At 42.0% G+C, this 19031-nt stretch overlaps 4 protein-coding genes across 5 annotated transcripts; 2 read left to right on the top strand and 2 right to left on the bottom strand.

The window, feature by feature from the left end:
- The first annotated feature begins 1744 nt into the window (after positions 1-1744).
- On the top strand, positions 1745-2361 carry LOC120767807. The gene has a single exon (XM_040094080.1). The coding sequence runs from the start codon at positions 1768-1770 to the stop codon at positions 2359-2361; it is 594 nt and encodes a 197-aa protein (XP_039950014.1). The 5' UTR covers positions 1745-1767.
- Positions 2362-10609: 8248 nt separating this feature from the next.
- On the top strand, positions 10610-13380 carry LOC120768573 (zinc finger protein 391). Its single transcript, XM_040095321.1, has 4 exons — positions 10610-10952; positions 11010-12050; positions 12107-12191; positions 12256-13380. Exons 2-4 carry the CDS (start codon positions 11064-11066, stop codon positions 13203-13205), a joined length of 2022 nt encoding a protein of 673 aa, XP_039951255.1. The 5' UTR covers positions 10610-10952; positions 11010-11063; the 3' UTR covers positions 13206-13380.
- A 2054-nt stretch (positions 13381-15434) lies between these two features.
- On the bottom strand, positions 15435-16640 carry LOC120769271 (replication termination factor 2). Of its 2 annotated transcripts, none has more exons than XM_040096182.1 (2): positions 16434-16640; positions 15435-16377 (listed from the first exon to the last, which is right to left on the bottom strand). In XM_040096182.1, the coding sequence occupies exons 1-2, from the start codon at positions 16500-16502 to the stop codon at positions 15493-15495; spliced, it is 954 nt and encodes a 317-aa protein (XP_039952116.1). In that variant the 5' UTR covers positions 16503-16640; the 3' UTR covers positions 15435-15492. The 2 variants fall into 2 exon arrangements, with proteins under 2 accessions (XP_039952116.1, XP_039952117.1); XM_040096183.1 differs by having other exon boundaries at positions 15435-16373; positions 16434-16639.
- Positions 16641-18006: 1366 nt separating this feature from the next.
- LOC120767804 lies at positions 18007-18593 on the bottom strand. Its single transcript, XM_040094074.1, has 2 exons — positions 18102-18593; positions 18007-18039 (listed from the first exon to the last, which is right to left on the bottom strand). The coding sequence occupies exons 1-2, from the start codon at positions 18591-18593 to the stop codon at positions 18007-18009; spliced, it is 525 nt and encodes a 174-aa protein (XP_039950008.1).
- Positions 18594-19031: the final 438 nt, after the last annotated feature.

Below are 19031 nucleotides of genomic sequence, written 5' to 3'. Positions count from 1 at the left end.
GGAAAGTCGGAAAATTGAAAATTTTCATATCACTCCAGAAGAGGATGATATTCTCCACCAACTTTCTTCATTTGCTAGAGCACTAGGAGTAGTCGCTTACATGCACAAATTCATTCAAAGACTTAAACAAAAAATGAAAGGAACACCAAATGATTTTTTCGTACAACGAACGCATTCCGACTTGCAACATGCCAAGTTCAGTCTAATATTATATACATAAACTCGCTCTTTCAGCGAAGAGAAATCAAAGTTGCTCGAAAAGCGACCTCTCGAAAAGGGAAGCTCAGTTCTCGTTTTAAATCCATTCTTGGACTCTAAGGGATTAATAAGGGCAAATGGAAGATTAGCGATCTCCAGCCTTAGTTATAACGAACGACATCCCATCATTATGCCCGAGAAATCCCGTTTTACTTACCTTTTTCTAGTATATCTGCACCAGCTTACACTGCATGGTGAGCATCGCTTAATGCAACAAATGGGCCGTCAAGAACTTTATATACCGCGATTAAAGCCACAAATCAAAAGGACGATTATTATGTGTAAACCATGTACCATGTACAAACACAAAATGCGTACGCAGATCATGACAGCTTTACCACCTGAACGCTGCAACTATGCTCTACCCTTTACCATTACTAGGGTTGATTTTGCTGGACCTTTCCAGATAAAGGCCTCCATGTTAAGGTCTTCTTCATTTAGAAAAAGGTATGTGGCTGTCTTTGTATGTTTTACGACAAAGGCAGTACACCTCGAGCTTTGTTCAGATCTGACTACTGCGGCTTTTCTTGCAGCATTTGCACGCTTTGTCGGACGACGCGGATTTCCTTCAAAAATAATGAGCGATAATGGGAAAAACTTTGTCGGAGCCCAAAGAGCAACAGAGAAAGAGTTTATAAACTTCATGAAAGAAGTCTCCCCTGAAATAGTTAACAAATATGCACCCCAAGGGATCGATTGGCAATTTATACCTCCATGTTCTCCACACATGGGCGGACTTTGGGAATCAGCAGTAAAAAGCTTTAAGTCCCATTTAAAGAAAACGGCTGGTAATCATAAATTCAATTATGAGGAGTTTACTACACTACTCACTCGTATTGAAGCCGTATTAAATTCAAGACCTATATCACCACTCTCGCAAGATCCCTCCGATTTCACAGCTCTTACACCAGGTCATTTCCTCAGAGGAGCTCCTCTTCTCGCCATACCTGAGACAGAAGGAGACTCACTCACTTTAATAAATCGATGGGAAAAAATCAAGATTCTCCATCACGAATTCAGCCACAGATGGAAGGAAGACTATCTCAAAGATCTCCATAAGAGATATCGATGGAAAACGGCCCAGAAGGAAGCCAATGCAGGAGAATGCGTCATCATACAGGACGAATGCCTTCCTCCAACAGAATGGCGACTAGGCCGCATTGAAAAGGTTCATCGAGGATCAGACGGTCACATACGAGTAGTCGATGTTCGAACACAAACCGGCATATTAACTCGACCAGTTACCAAACTGTGCTTTCTTCCAAACGGCGAAGAACAACTTCAACCAAAACCGCAAAATAACTCGCAAAATTAATCGAAAAATAATAAAACAATTCCGCTAATTCGAAAATAACCCGCTTTATAATCCGTACATAAAAATAAATTCAAACAAGCGCGTTGAAGATCAACTTATTATACATATACATATGTATAGATATGTAGCTACAACAACTACATCATAAGATGATAAATAAAATCAATTTAATGCAATCTTATATTCCCATAGAAATGGACGTAGAGGAGACCCAAACCACCTCCAACACCGTAAGGTCCGAAATCGCTGTTCCCAAAGCGTCGGCTGCACCCGTTGCCGCTCCACGGACCAGGGTTATGCGACCACCGCCATCCACCGAAGCAGTCAGGGAGATGAGGGAAGAGCAGCTGTTGGAGCCACAGGGGCCTCCATGTTGCAGCCTGTGCCATCGCCCACACGCCCTGAAACGATGTACCATCTTTAAGAGCATGAAGCCCGCTCAACGAAAACAGGTTGCAAGAGCCCATGGGCATTGCATGACCTGCCTGGCAGATGACCACGCCACCATAGAGTGCTGGGCCGACGGCGCCTGTCAATATTGCCAGAGGCCCCATCACACTCTTTTTCATCGTTTTCCCCGCCGAGCCAATCCGTCGGAAAGTAGCACCAACACCCGTACCAGACCACGCATCGATGCTATCCGGCGACGTCGAAGCAGCCAATCAACGACAACACGTACACGGCCATCTCCGCCACGCCAGGCTCATTGCCAGCAACAACGACGCTCAACAGGGTTGAGCGCTGTACTTAACACACTGCAACAGCTGCAGCGGCTCCTAGCCGATTAACTCGCATAGGGGGGGCCGGGATGTTCACATGAGCTATGAGCATTCTGCAACATCACATCACCACACATCACGTCACGTCACAACACCTCATCACACACCAGCTCACAGCATACCCCAATACACACACACGCATCAAACACCGATCATTACTACAACACAACAACCATACGATTATTAACGAGACGACTCGTAATGTCAGCTAATATTCACCACCCAAACCATCAAAAGGGATTGATCCGACCGGGATTGGGCTCTTACCGTTTGCATCCGTGAAGCAAAGCAGTCGTCCGTGACATTTTATTTTCATTTTTTTTCAACGCAATCATCAACGCAAATTTCCTATTAAAAACGCCAAGTGACGGGAGTGAAGTGAATCAGCAAGTTCGTCCACCGTGTGCAGCAGTGGGTTCCGCAGAACGTCACAACAAAATATACACATAGAGTATATGTATATATATATATACATCAATTTTGGAATCAAATAAATTTTATAACGAGTGTGAAAAGTGCGTTTTATTTTCGATCTAATACGTATACTATACCACGTAAGTATACTAGTGGCATACGTTACTAAGGGCAGCTCCTTTTCGTGCTGTCGAAAGCAGCTTTGAAATCGACGAAGATGTGGTGTGTGTCGATTCTTCTTTCACGGGTCTTTTCCAAGATTTGGCGCATGGTGAATATCTGGTCGGTTGTTGATTTTCCAGGTCTGAAGCCACACTAATATGCTCCAATCAGTTTGTTGACGGTGGGCTTTAATCTTTCACACAATACGCTCGATAGAACCTTATATGCGATGTTGAGGAGACTAACCCCACGGTAGTTGGCGCAGATTGTGGGGTCACCTTTCTTATGGATTGGGCATAGCACACTTAAATTCCAATCGTTGGGCATGCTTTCGTCCGACCATATTTTACAAAGAAGCTGATGCATAATCCCTATTAGTTCATCGTCGCTGTGTTTGAATAGCTCGGCCGGCAGTCCGTCGGCCCCTGCCGCTTTGTTGTTCTTGAGGCGGGCAATTGCTATTCGAACTTCTTCATGGTCGGGTAATGGAACGTCTGCTCCATCGTCATCGATTGGGGAATCGGGTTCTCCTTCTCCTGGTGTTGTGCGTTCACTGCCATTCAGCAGGCTGGAGAAGTGTTCCCTCCATAATTTAAGTATGCTCTGGGCATCAGTGACTAGATCACCTTTGGGGGTTCTACAAGAGTATGCTCCGGTCTTGAAACCTTCTATTAGCCGCCGCATTTTTTCGTAGAATTTTCGAGCATTACCCCTGTCGGCCAGCTTATCAAGCTCTTCGTACTCACGCATTTCGGCCTCTTTCTTCTTCTGTCTACAAATGCGTCTCGCTTCCCTCTTCAACTCTCGGTATCTATCCCATCCCGCACGTGTAGTGGTCGATCGTAACGTTGCGAGGTAGGCAGCCTGTTTTCTCTCCGCTGTGACACGGCACTCCTCGTCGTACCAGCTGTTCTTTTGCACTTTCCGAAGACCAATGATTTCGGTTGCAGCTGTACGTAAGGAGTTTGAAATGCCGTCCCACAGTTCCCTTATACCGAGTTGTTGACGAGTGCTCTCAGAGAGCAGGAGTGCAAGCCGAGTAGAAAATCGTTCAGCTGTCTGTTGTGATTGCAGCTTCTCGACGTCGAACCTTCCTTGTGTTTGGTGGCGCGCGTTTTTTGCTGCACAGAGGCGGGTGCGAATCTTAGCTGCAACAAGATGGCGGTCCGAATCGATGTTAGGACCTCGGAGCGCACGCACATCTAAAACACTAGAGTCGTGTCTTCCGTCTATCACAACATGATCGATCTGGTTGGTAGTTTTTCGATCCGGAGACAGCCAGGTAGCTTGATGAATCTTCTTATGCTGGAATCTAGTACTACAGATAACCATATTTCGGGCCCCGGCGAAGTCAATCAGCCTCAAGCCACTTGGGGATGTTTCGTCGTGGAATTTACCGACAGTAGTGTCAAAGATACCTTCTTTGCCCACCCTGGCGTTAAAGTCGCCAAGCACGATTTTGACATCGTGGCGGGGGCAGCCTTCATAAGTGCGCTCCAAGCACTCATAGAAGGCATCTTTGGTCACATCGTCCTTCTCTTCCGTCGGGGCGTGGGCGCAGATCAGCGATATGTTGAAGAACCTCGCTTTGATGCGGATTGTGGCTAGACGTTCATTCACCGCAGTGAATGATAGTACTCGGCGACGGAGTCTCTCTCCTACCACGAATCCAACACCAAACTTGCGCTCCTTTATATGGCCACTGTAGTAAATGTCACAAGGACCTACTCGTCTCTGTCCTTGTCCCGTCCATCGCATTTATTGGATGGCGGTGATGTCAGCCTTTGTTTTTACGAGGACATCAACCAGCTGGGCAGCGGCACCTTCCCAATTAAGGGACCGGACTTTCCAGGTGCATGCCCTTAATTCGTAGTGCTTATTTCGTTTGCCATGGTCGTCATCAAAAGGGGGGTCTCTCATCCGAGGCTGGTTATAGCTATTCACTGGGGGTGTTTTTTTTACGTGGCGGGTCCCAAAGCCAGCGCACAACCCTATGTAGGGGATGTTTCGATTTCTCACTTTAGCTCGCCTTCGAACGGATGTTCTTAGGCTACCCAGAGGATACTTGGTCAAAGACCGGAAGTAGTGAGCTGCTTGAGCCATGTGTAAAAGAATCACTTTTGGCCACTCCCAAGTGAATGGCGATCAGAGAACTTTCCTCACTTGCGTGAACTTCTACACATGACTCCATCCTCCGAGTTCAATTGTCCGATGAATTTTACATGTGCTTTCGTAAGCCTCACTTTTTTGCCTGATCACGTCATTCAATTACACGGGGAAACCAGTTAACCATTGGATCAATTTTTATTTAATTTCATCTTAATTTAAGTTTCCAATATTTCGGATAAATAACAAAAATTCAAAAGGAGTCAAGACTTCCCTTATTTAAGTGTCATTTCAGTAGGGAGTGAACAAACAATAACATAAAGAAATTAATAATTACGAATTAATAAGATGTTTATATTATTATATATTATGGTACATGCGTAATGAAAATATCCATAAAGATCTTGGTATTCCTATGGTAAAGAAAGAAGTAGAGGACTGTAGAATTAAATATATATCTAAACTCCGAGATCACCCCAACCCTTTGGCTAATGCTTTGGTATATTCCATTCGATTAAACACGCCTTAAAAGAAGATATATGCCCGCGTACTAAGGAGCAACGTATCACCGAAACAGTTCAATCACTTGATTGAGCTTGTCTTGTTTTTAAATAAATTTAAGATTTTATAACTTATTGTTAGGTTTTTTTACAACAAAAAAGAAGATTGAATAAATAAAAAGATATTGCAAAAAAAAAATATTATTATAACGCAACTAGCAGCCCACCCGGCTTCGCACGGGTATTAAACAATCATTTCAAAAGTTATAATCCCACACATACTTTCTCGTTTTTGGGTGGAGTCATTAAAAATGAGTAAAATTAAGGAAATTCGAACATGAAAATATTTTTTTGTATCATTATTATTTTTTAATTTCTGTAAAAATGCCTTTTACTATCTTTGCTCCGGTAGTGCGTTAATTAAATAAATTTTTCGCATTACAGCTAAGTATGTTTGACTATAGCAATTGCTGATCTGCATATGATATGAAATAGATTTGTAAGAATTGTGGACTTTGGCCTGATGATGGTAGAAGGCTACCTATTGGATGATACACTCTGCGCCCAGGCTCCGAGAGTTGCCCCTCCAAGATGTCAAAATCATGCTTGGCGACTTTAACGCCAGGGTGGGCAAAGAAGGTATATTTGCCACTACAGTCGGTAAATTCAGCCTCCACGATGAAACATCCCCAAATGGGTTGAGGCTGATCGACTTCGTCGGAGCACGAAATTTGGCACTACAGTCGGCAAATTCAGCCTCCACGATGAAACATCCCCAAATGGGTTGAGGCTGATCGACTTCGTCGGAGCACGAAATATGGCTACCTGTAGTACTAAATTCCAGCATAAGAAAATTCATCAAGCTACCTAGCTGTCTCCATATCTATCATGTTGTGGTAGACATGCGTACCTCCGAGGTCTTAACATAGACTCGGACCACTATCTTGCTGCAGCCAATATTCGCATCCGCCTCTGTGCAGCAAAAAACGCACGCCAACAAACACAAGGAAGGTTCGACGTCGAGAAGCTGCAATCACAACAGACAATTGAACGGTTTTCTACTCGACTAGCACTCCTGCTCTCTGAGAGCACTCATCAGCAACTCAATATAAGATAACTGTGGGACGGCATTTCAAGCTCCTTACGTACAGCTGCAACCGAAACCATTGGTTTTCGGAAAATGCAAAAGAACAGCTGATATGACGAGGAGTGTTGTGTCGTAGCGGAGAGAAAATAGACTGCCTACCTCGCAACGTTACGATCGACCACAACACGTGAGGGATGGGAAAGATATCGAGAGTTGAAGAGGGAAGCGAGACGCATTTGCGGACAGAAAAAGAAAAAGGCCGAAATACGTGAGTATGAAGAGCTTGATAAGCTGACCGACAGGGGTAATGTTCGAAAAAAACGCGGCGACTAACAGAAGGCTTCAAGACCGGAGTATAATATTGTAGAACCCCCAAAGGTGATCTAGTGATAGCATAACAGTGAAAGCATGACACCATGACACGTCGAACCCGAGTCCTTAATCGATCACGACGGAACAGACGTTCCATTGCCGACCATGAAGAAGTTCGAATAGCAATTACCCGTTTGAAGAAGAACAAAGCGGCGGGGGAGGATGGATTGTCAGCTGAGCTATTCATGGTGGCGAAGAACTGGTAAGGAGCATGCATTAACTTCTTTGTAGAATGTGGTCAAAAACGGAGGCCCCACAATCTGCGCCAACTACCGTGAGATAAGTCTCCCTAACATCTCATATAGGGTTCTATCGAGCGTATTTTGTGAAAGATTAAAGTCCACCGTCAACAAACTGATTGGACCTTATCAGTGTGGCTTAAGATCTGGAAAATCAACAAACGACCAGATATTCACCATGAGCCAAATTTTGGAAAAGACCCGTGAAAAGAGAATCGACTCTGATCATGTTGATATCGTTGGCCTCAACACCCGCGCCGTTAGTTCTTTTTTCTCCAGACTGGATAAGGAAGCAAAGCAAATGGATCTGGCAGTGAACGAGGGCAAGAGTAAATATCTCCTGTCCTCAAACAAACAGTCGTCGCACTCGCGACTAGACTTCCTCTACACTCTTGACAGTCATTACTTCGAAGATGTAAATCATTTCATCTATCGTGGAATCAGCATTAACAGCCTCGAAATTCAACGCAGGATTCTCTTGCCAACAGGTGCTACTTCGGACTGAGTAGGCAATTGAGAAGTAAAGTCCTCTCTCGACGAACAAAAGAAGAAGAAAGGTCCTGCGAAAGATTTATGGTCCTTTGCGCGTCGGCCACGGGGAATATCACATTTAATTGCACGCGATTGCGATGCGTATTTGACTTGCAAGACGATTTACAGTTTCTGATGAAGATTGTTCATCACGCCGTGATTTTGATACCCTCGCCTGGGAACTACAAGTATTTCTAAAAAATTCAGATCTAAAATCCATAAAAAGTAATTGAAAAATTATAAGAATTACTTGAGTCGCAAAGCTGTTCGGATACTGAAATTTGAGAAAAAAACACTAGTTCAAATAAATAATAATAACCTACACTTTTTTAAAGAACTTCCCAACTGCAATAGCAATCAATTTGACAGTTAGTGTGCTATAAGCTTTTGCCTGTTGTTATTCTAACGGATATATAATCCCCGTTAGGATGATAGGGGTTATCTAGGTTGTTGTCATCTAGCGGGAAGCCCAGGAAACGTTCTGTTTCGACGGGGTCGAACCAAAGGGAAAAGATGAGGGGGCAAGGTGGCCAATGTCATGCTGGGACTCATTGCACGCAGGACATTTGTTGGATAAGTCTGGGTCTATTCTGGACAAGTAGGAGTTTAACTTGCTACAGTATCCAGAACGAAGCTGCGCAAGGGTCACTCGCGTTTCTCGCAGCAACTCGAGCTCTTCGCCTGCAATGGGTGGTGATTTGACTCCAAGAACGCCATTCACTGGAAGGGAGTCGGTGAAGGTCTTGATACATGCACTGTGAATGGCGGTCAGTACCTGTCGGAAGTGAGTTGCGTCCGAAGTCCGTTCCTAGGAGGTGGTTCCACTCCAAGCAGGTGGCTGCAGGGGTGATTTCTGCGAAAACATCCTAGCAGGAACTGTTTGGAGAGGAGGTCATTATGCTCCTTAATTGGGATTATAAAATTTCTTACTATGTAGATATTTCGTCGTGTTCCGGAGTGCAGTGTTCTGGCAGGTCTGAAGTTTCTTCATCTGCGTACCACTGCATCCAGGCGATCATATTGGTGGGGCGTGATTGAGGACCAGCCGGCCGATTGCCTTGTAAGTTTCCAACAACTTTTCTTTGTCTCAATTTAGATATTTCTCCTCGAAATAGTACGAATGGTTGTCGACCGCTCATGTAGTTCATGGTCCACCTCTTGAGTCCTGGAGTGAGCGTAGTTTTTTCGATGTACTGCAGTACCGTTGTGTGATTGACAATGTCAAAAGCTTTTGTCAGATCCAACACTACGAGTAACGTTCTCTCACAGGGTGGGCTCAGGTGGTGAGTGAAGGTCGGGAGTAGCAAGGCCTCAAGTGTGTTCACTACCGGGTCGACAGGACTTTCGTTTGTTGGAGGGTTTTCCAGGTTTCAGTAGTGGGACCACTCTTCCGATCCGATCCAACGCCATTCCCCTACGATCGTTGGACCGCAGCTATCGAAACGCGTTCCCGGTTCATAAGTGCAACTATCTCCTCGATCTTACTCTGGGGCCCGTTTCAGTTGAATTGAAGCATACGGGTTTGTCGTGGGTGTCCGTGGGTGATTTTTCGGGTGAAAGAGTGACGTGTAGGTGGTGTTTATTGTAGCTGTAGAACCCGCAGGAGTTGCACTGTGGGGGCAGACTCCTGCAGCATGGGGCAACGTACGACTCCCTCCAGTTACGCGTGTGCGCAGCCCGGAAGACGCCGGAAAGTAACACCAGCAAGTGCAGGAATTGCAATTGACTTATGTGACGTTCCAAAGTATGACGATCTGACACACGGAACAGACTGTGCAGGAAACCAGGAGTTGCTGAGTAGATCTCGCACGAGAATTGGAGCGGGATGATGGTTGGGGTGGGGGGGACAAGTCAGAATGGGAGCTATGCTGCACAGCCGTAGAGGCTACTGTCGCAGTATTGCGTTGGCAGCATGGGGCCACGTAACTCGTCGTCCAGTCTATATGTGTCTTAAGACCTGAGCAGGTTTTAAGATGGCTCAATCCATTGCATGTGTTACACCTGACCGACTGGAGTTTGGATGGAGCCTTTTAGCGCAAACGCAGCAGAAAAATTCCTCCGGGCTCAGGTTGGACTCGATGCCAGCACTAGTCAGGAGGATACGGAGCAACCCTGATGCAAGGCTTTGCTCTAATGACGGCAAAGTTAGATGAACACTTACCGATCCAAACGAAGTTAGATCGCGGAAAAAGCAGCCCTTGGCCGGATAAAATCTGGGTCATTTCGGGTGCGTAGAACCAGCTGTCGTGGGAAGTGCTTGCACCAAAAATTACATATTGTCATTGAAGCACACTTAGATATGAAGTCATTTGTTTTGGTAAGGATTAATTTAAAAGTATAAATAAAAAAGCTTTTATAGCGTCGACATTTATCTATATCTTTTTTTAATTGATAAAAACACTTATTGTGACAAAACCATAATACTCGAAATATGCTGTCGCTACTTTTTTGGTAGATATTATACATTATGATGTGTAAGAAATATAAAATGTATATGAAAAGTGTAGTACATTATTTTGTTCCATAATCAATGGTTGGAGTTTTAGTATGGATCCCTAATTTTTTGAAAATTTAGTATAGCCTTTGTTCGCCACAGATAGTGTAGCTTCCCAACAGAGAAAAAATTTTTCAAATTGTATTCATATTTATAAGTGTATTTAAAGTTATTTACCTAATTCGGGGTATGGGTATAATTTATACCATCGGAATCACCACGAAAAACGGAAAAGTTTCAATTTTAGCTGTCAGAATTTTCATTTCACTACCGCTTGGCACACAGCCTTCATCATATGAAAAATGACAGTCTGTGTATACCTTAACCATTTGTAACGCTGTAGGTAATTTGGTATTACAACAAATGTCAACAATTATGGCGTGCATTTAAGGAGCGGACGCTTTATAATAGAAAACAAGTATTTTTTTAAATATGAAACACAAATTAAAAAATTCTTTTGCGGTTTAATTTCATTAATCAATTCGGGTCTTTATATAAATTAATTGTCGCGAGCCAGCAATACAGCCAACTAGTAAAAACTTATGTATGAAACTAAAGAACCGGAAAAAGTGTACGTAGAAGATGTTACATCTAAATTCAGTGTATTAATGATATGGAGGGATACGATCGTTCGAAAGTAACAATCCTAGCAAGCGCTTAGGAGCAAAATTAAATTATAAAAGTTCAAACAAAAGGTAAAAATCTTTATTAAAATTAATTTATATAATCATCATTCTCGGTTATAATTTCAGCCTTAAAATAAAATATCAACATATATAAATTGGAAAGGAAGGTCATATAACAAAATGACGGTTCAGTTAAATTCCTTTAATATGGCAAATATGAATCTTCCTCTCACAATAACGCCTATTATACCCGCTTTGAAAGATTTAACTTTTTCTACTGCGTCGAAATCAGATACGAACTCTCTGCAACCGGATTTAACATTTCATTGTATGTGCTGCCCTGCATACTTTATAAATCCATATATGTTATATCAACATATGAACAATCAACATCCACAACCATTAGAAAGCGACGAAGAGAATAAAACCGCATCTGATGATGATGATCAAGATTATAGTTGGGTACTTGAACCAGTTTGCGAAATAGTTGATATGGAGGGCGATGATGGAGATGATGATTCGGATAGCGATTCGGATTCAGACGATGATTCTTCCAGCAGTTCTTCTCAAACTTCAAGCAGTAGTTCAACTACTGTTAGCGTTTCCAATTCCAATTCGGTAACTATAGATACCAGTTTGAATAACCATCAAGGTCAAGATGAAGATTACACACGTATGACTTCAGTAAGTACCAACACAGTGCCACCCGCTATTTATGAAGAGATTGTTGGAAATGAGTCCACAAATTCTTTCTGTACAACTAGTGAGTCTGCGTATCCAATGATTAAATTAAAGACTGCGGATCCTCGTGAATCTACTTCGATCATATTACTTAAGCCATTGACGAAAAATATTAGCGATGAATGCTTAACTAATATGGCTATAATACCCGTTCTCCCCAAGCCAGGGAGAGGAAGACGCAGCGCAGCACAAAATGCACAACTTGCTGCTTTAACAAATGGAGACCAAAAATGTTTTCAATGTGCACATTGCGAAGCCTCATTTCAAAACGCCGGGGACCTTTCAAAACATGTGCGATGCCATATTACTAACAAACCATTTCAGTGTGCAATCTGTGAAAAGACCTTTACACACATCGGCAGTTTGAATACTCACATTAGAATTCATAGTGGTGAGAAACCGTATAAGTGCGAATTATGTCCAAAGGTAAGTAGAAAAAATTTTTATTCAATTATTATTAATAAAAAATTTTTTCACGATAGGCTTTCACACAATCAAGCAGTCTAATGGTGCACGTGCGTTCTCATTCCATACGAAAGCCACATCAGTGTTATTTATGCGACAAAGGTAGTCTTATTTTTCATGGCATCTCCTTTACTACATATTTTGATTTCCTAATTTATTTTTGTAGGTTTTATTAACTCAAGCTCGCTCGTATTACATCTCAAATCACATGATGACACTGAAGTTTTCAATTGTCCTGAATGTGATAAATCTTTTAAACAAGAAGACTTACTCGAGAAACATTTACAAATGCACACACAACAACTTGTGTATCAGTGTTCCATTTGTCATGCAGCTTTTCGAACATCATCGGAGTTAGTGCAGCATATGAAATGTCACATGGGTGAAAAGCCTTTTACTTGCTCTATTTGTGATCGTTCTTTTACGCAATCAGGGAGTCTTGGAATTCATATGCGTATTCACACTGGTGAACGCCCTTTTCAATGCAAACTCTGTGAGAAAGCCTTTACGCAAGCATCTAGCCTCAGTGTTCATATGAAAATTCATTCTGGCGAAAAGTCATACCCTTGTCATATCTGCGGTAAATCCTATAGTCAGCAAACCTATCTAAACAAACACATCCAGGCTCATCTTACTGCTGAACAAAACAACATAGCCATGAATGTTGCGAATGATGTTCAATTATCAGTTGGTATTGTGCCTTCGGAGGAAACGCTAGTTTGTATTGTTTGCGGAGTATTGCATAAAGACGTAAGATCATTAGCACTACATGTTACACAGAAACATGCTGTGTTGTTGAAAGATACTGAACACAGTAGTACAAAACAAATGCAAAGGTCGTCTGATTATGTGGGCGAAGAGGAGCGCCGTTTACAGGAGCAACAATATTTACAACAATTACAATTAATTATGCGCACTGGTGGTGTATTGCCGCAAATTGCTATGGATATCGATATTAGGAAGAGCGATGGGGAATTAGCAAGACCTCGTAACTTTGAAAGTATTGGAGATAACGAGTATAATGGAAATGGCAACATGGAAACTGTTAAACAAAATTTCGACCATAATTCGTTTGATGATTACGGTGCCGAAGAAGAAGTGGAAACAGAGGAATGAAGGATTTTATTATATTAGTGTTCCGTTTTCAAGTTAAGAATCTTTTACGTATGTATATGGACTCGGCTGACATTTTTGACCTGTGGCTTTTCAGTATTGCTTATATATTATTATGAATCGAAAATTGTAAACTTAACATGGTTTGAAAAAATAAAGTTGTTAAGTATATACGGAACTTGGCACAATTCTGATTTCTTTGGCTCCGCTATCTGAAGGTACCGTTGGAAAAGGGAAGTCCCCTTGATTAAAAAATATATCGGGTTATATGTAGGTAAATTAAAATGAGTATAAACATCTTTCCATGTACATATATGGATATTTTCCTATTTAAATTTAATAAGCAAACAAGAAAAAACGTTAACTTCGGCTGCACTGAAGCTAATATACCCTTCACAGGTGCATTTCTTTTAGTAACTATGTGTTCAGTTTCAGTATATGCTATATCAATCGGATCTGAACAATTTTTTCGGAGATTATATTGCTGCCTTAGAAAATAATCTATACCAAATTTCGTGAATATATCTTGTCAAATGCCAAAGTTTTCCCATACAATCATTTGATTCCGTTTGTATGGAAGCTATATGCTATAGTAATCAGATCTGAACAATTTTTTTGGAGATTACATTGTTGCCTTAGAAAATAATCTATACCAAATTTCGTGAATATATCTTGTCAAATGCCAAAGTTTTCCCATACAATCATTTGATTCCGATCATTCAGTTTGTATGGAAGCTATATGCTATAGTAATCCGATCTGAAAATTTTCGTGAATATATCTTGTCAAATGCAAAAGTTTTCCATACCAGCACTAGATTCCGATCATTCAGTTTGTATGGCAGCTACATACATATATGCTATAGTAAGCCGATCTGAACAAATTTTTTCGGAGATTACATTGTTGCCTTAGAAAATAATTTATACCAAATTTCGTGAATATATCTTGTCAAATGCAAAAGTTTTCCATACCAGCATTTGATTCCGATCATTCAGTTTGTATGGCAGCTATATGCTATAGTGAGCCGATCCGCACAATTTCTTCCGATATTACATTATTTCTATGAACAATAACTTACTCCAAATTTCGTGAAGATTCGTTTTCAAATGTGAAAGTTTTCCATACTAGAACTTGATCCCGATAGTTCAGTTTGTATGGCACCTATATGTTATAGTGGTCCGATGTCAGCAGTTCCGACAAATGAGTAGCTTTTTTAAGAGGAAATTACGTTTGCAAAATTTCAAAACGATATCTTAAAAACTGAGGGACTAGTTCGTATATATACAGACAGTCGGACGGACAGACAGACAGACGGACATGGCTAAATCGACTCAGCCCAACATACTGATCATTTATATATGTATATACTTTATGGAGTCTCCGACTCTTCCTTCTGGGTGTTACAAATATAATATAATATTACGTAATAAAATACTTAGGTTACCACGGGTAATTTCTCGATCAGGATTATTTTTTAAAGTGCTTCATGTTTTTTATAAATAATAATATAATTTTTTTGGGGCGCGGCCGAAGGCCGCCCATACAGGAAGAGGTACTACCTGAAAGTACTTTAGTCACCCCGGGTATTAGCTCAGCAACGGTAATTTTTTTTAGAGCGCGTCCAAAGGCCGCAACGCCGGAAAGAGTACTACGCGAAAGTTCTTCAGTCACCCCGGGTATTGGATCGACAATAGTTATTTTTTTAGAGCGATATGACCTTAATATAATATAATATTGTAATATATAAAAATGTTATATTCCAATGATATCAATTTTATATTATCATAGAGTTTTACTTATTTTTGTTTTTAAATATAAATCACATATTATACTTTTACATATGTATATGAAAAAAGTGTTCACAACTCAATTATAACTTGAAAACGTTGAAAAGAATTTTTTACTATAGTTAAGATAGAAAAATAATCACGTGAAAATAAAAAAAGTGCTGTCGTTAAAAGTCCTTCATATTTAGTGTTTAAGATGTGGCAACGCTCGCATTCCTTATAATTGTAAACAATTTAACCCTTTCAAGGATGAGGGTGCTAAGCGATTTTAAAACTAATAAATTTAAACATTGAGAATTACCATTTGTTAGTACGAATTTTTGAATTTTTAATCGAGAATATTTTAAAAATATAAGTGTGCAACATTATTTTTGCATATTCCTTCTCTGGAGAAGCTCCCCTATCAGTACATACGCCATTTATTCGAAATTCGTTTTTTTACCCTCCAAAGTCATCGGAATCGGGCCCGGAACTTATTTAATTCTTTGTAACTAGATTTTAACAACTAATTGTAGAATGGATTGTATGTGACCCAGTGCGCTCGTGATTGTTCCTTTTCGCTTCTATGTGTTGTAAACAATGATTTATATACATCGCTGGCTTTTGGATCTTTAGCAACACTATAGTCATTCTTTAAACGCTTTAACTCGGGATCTTCTAATGCATTTTCAGCCACAACCGAACGCTTTAGTTTTTTTGGCACAATCGTTAAAGATTTGCTTGTGGAGGGAGTGTTGTCGTTAAGATATTCAATTTTTTTACATTTCTGTCCTTTTTCAAAATCTTGTTTTTTTTCATCGTTAAAGGTTTCCTCAATTGATAATTTCCCAACATTTGATTTATCCGAAATATTTTGAGACTTTTTATCTTTTTTACTAGATTTTCTTTTTATATTACGTATTTCCATTTTTGCTTGCATTAATTCTAAATCTTCTTCGGACCCATTTAATACGACCACATCTTCAACACTGAAAGGTTCCAAACAGAGAGGGCATGCACTGCCCCCATTATCGTTTCGTTTGATTTGCTTAAGGGCACGTTCCGATATTACACATCCACAAGTCCATAAAGATACAAATCTAAATTTTCCTGACATTTCAAGGCCTATTAACTTGCATACGTAAGGAGCATGACGAGTATCTAATAAACCTTCTGTTTTATCTTCAGCTGTGTATGCCGGGTTCGGGGTAAGCTTAAGTGTTTTGATATCTTTTAAGGTACGAATATGTTTGATAGATTCAGGCTTCTTTTCCTTTTCTAACAATTGCTCAATGATGCTTTGTTTAGAATACAAGCGTCCAAAACCGCACATTACAATTGGCTCTCGTAAATATTCTTGAGTAAGAGCGCAATGTAACCAGCGAAATTCGCGTTCAGCATCTTTATCTTTCTGAAAAGCAAAATATTGGTACAAATAAAAACAAAATCCATAATAACATAATTTACCTGCTCCGGTTTTTTTGCAGTGCGTACAAGTTCATCTCGGCGCGGTATAGTTCCACCATCACATCCCATTTTTATTTTCTTTAATTTTAAATACTTTTTGGAAGATAGGGTATTACGATCAATAGTTTACAGCAGTTTAGTCATAGATAAAATTTAGTTACAATTCATAAGCGATCACTTTTCCGTCTCATCAGATTATACATCGAACAATCGATAGATACATCCTTGCTTTGTCGATTGATTTCCTAAAAGGGGCCATACACGACACATATGTGCGTTCGACCTGGGTGAATTCGTTTCGCCCATACACGACACACAAATCCATTTTGCGTTCGTTCTTCACACAGTGAACTAGCTTGTCGAAAAAATATCGATACATCGATATATCGATATAATTTTTTCAATGTATTGATTATTTTGAGCGATATTTATTGTTTCGATATATCGATATAATATTACAAGTATTTAAAAGGTATAAAAAATGGATATTTGTATGATCAAAAAATTCTAAATACTTTTTTATACTAACATTTTTTGACTTTTTTTGTTTATGGTCGTCTCGATTTCTGTAGGCGTGCTGAGCCGCATGCAGGGGTGCTCTCTTCAGTACTGTCGACCTTATTTCATGGTCCACGATCTTCTCCATGGTTTTTAGTAGGAAAGACGTTAGACTGATTGGCCTGAAGGATTTCGCCAATGAGTAGTCTTTCCTACCCACCTTGGGTATGAAGATCACCTTCCATGTCCTCCATACTTCAGGGATGTACGCAAATGCGAGGCTTTCCCTCAGCAGCCGAATCAGGTAAGCCAGTAAATGCTGCTCCCCCTGTTGTAACAGCGCTGGAAAAATACCATCCACTCCCGGAGACTTGAATCTCTCAAACGAGGCCATTGCCCACCGGATCGAGTCCGCCGTAAAAAGCCGTTTGGCGGTACTCCAATCCTCGCGGGATGGCCTGTGTTCGATCACAGGTAGACACTGGTCTTCCCGAACCGTCTCCGGGAAGTGCGCCCGCAGAAGCTCCGTCGCTCTGTCCTCTGCGCTGGTCGTGAATGTCCCATCTCCTCTTTTGATTGCTACTACTGCGTCGTTGGTGCCTCTAGCCAGAGCTTTATGCAGCCGGGCCGCCTCTGGCGTTGAGGTAACGTTCTCGCAGAATCATCTGAAGCTAGCCTGCTTTGCAGACCTGATCTCCTTATTGTATAAAGTGAGATAGCTCCTATATTCCTCCCAGACCCCCGTACGCTTCGCTTTGTTGAATAGTCTGCGTACTTTTTTCCAGAGGTCTGATAGTTTCCTGGACCACCAGGGACTGTTTCGCCTGTCTGTGGTCACCTGTAGGGGGCAGCTGCCATGATAAGCGTTAATGACAGACTCGTTTAGCTTAGATAGCCTAACCTCCAAGCCTGGGCCTGACACGCTGTTATCGGTCTGCTCCCCCCTGCCCAATTCCTCACGCGTCTGGGGAGGAGTTTCCTGACCTCTGCCTTTAGCGTGAACCTTAAAAACCTGTGGTCTGACAAGGAGGGCTCCGTACAGACTCTCCATTGCGAGACCAATCCATTTGCAGGCTTATTGCTCAAGGTGAGGTCCAGTACCTCCCTCCTGTTAATAGGTACGAAAGTGAGTTCACACCCTACGTTTTCAATCGCTAAATTACTGCCTACAACATATTCTAATAGGGTTTCACCTCTCGCGTTGCAGTCGGTGCTGCCCCATTCTGTGTGGTGAGCGTTCGCATCGCAGCCGATGATGAGGGGGAGCTTGTGCCGTTTGCAGTGCTCTACCAGCCTTTCCACCGCCTCCGGGGGTGCCGTTGCTGTTTCTCCCGGAAAGTATGCTGAGGCCAGGACGAGGTCTTTGCCCGCAGTATCCCTGGCCTGTACCGCCACGAAGTCCTGTATCAAAAACTCTGAAATGCAAAAGAAATCAATATTGCTTCTGACAACTATACACGTCCTAGGCTTCTCGCTAGAGAGGTCCCAGATTACCTTATTTGCCTCCGTCTTGAGGCCCTTTATCTCTCCCTTATAGACCCAAGGCTCTTGGATCAGCAGTGCGCCCAGTTTCTCCGCAGTGAACCTGCTTGTAATGACAGCTGAGTCTGCCGCCGCATGATGCAGGTTCACTTGGGCAATTTCCATGACGTCGGCCGTCATAGAATGGGCTCGAGGAGAGAGAGATCCTCTAACCGACACCCGCACTGCTGTCCATTGGGCCTCCTAGTCCGTCTAGGAGCTCCTGCGTTGAGGGTAGCTCCGTGTTCCGGCCATCTGCGGGGACGTCGGTGGTCGTTGCTGGCCCTGCCTGTCCGGATTTGCTCCCGCAAGGCTGCTCCGACAACTCGTCCACCTCCATTTTTGTTTCCTCCGGGCGGACTCCGGCACTGCCGGGTTGTCGACGCCCTTGTCCTGTACAGTCGCAGGCGTTTTAGCTTCCTTGCTCGCAGTGTCAGCAGGCTTGTAGGGCCGCATGACGACCGTGCTATACCTGTAGAATAGGCGAAAGCTCGCGGCCCGGACATACTTATATGACTCATCACTGATGTAAAGGTGTAACCTCCATCTCTCGATGTCACCTAGCTTCTCCTTTTTGCT

This window comes from Bactrocera tryoni, chromosome 2 (genome assembly GCF_016617805.1).
Source record: "Bactrocera tryoni isolate S06 chromosome 2, CSIRO_BtryS06_freeze2, whole genome shotgun sequence".
Taxonomy (NCBI): domain Eukaryota; kingdom Metazoa; phylum Arthropoda; class Insecta; order Diptera; family Tephritidae; genus Bactrocera; species Bactrocera tryoni.
Note: the sequence above shows the minus strand (reverse complement) of the source record. Positions and strands in the feature narration are given on the sequence as shown.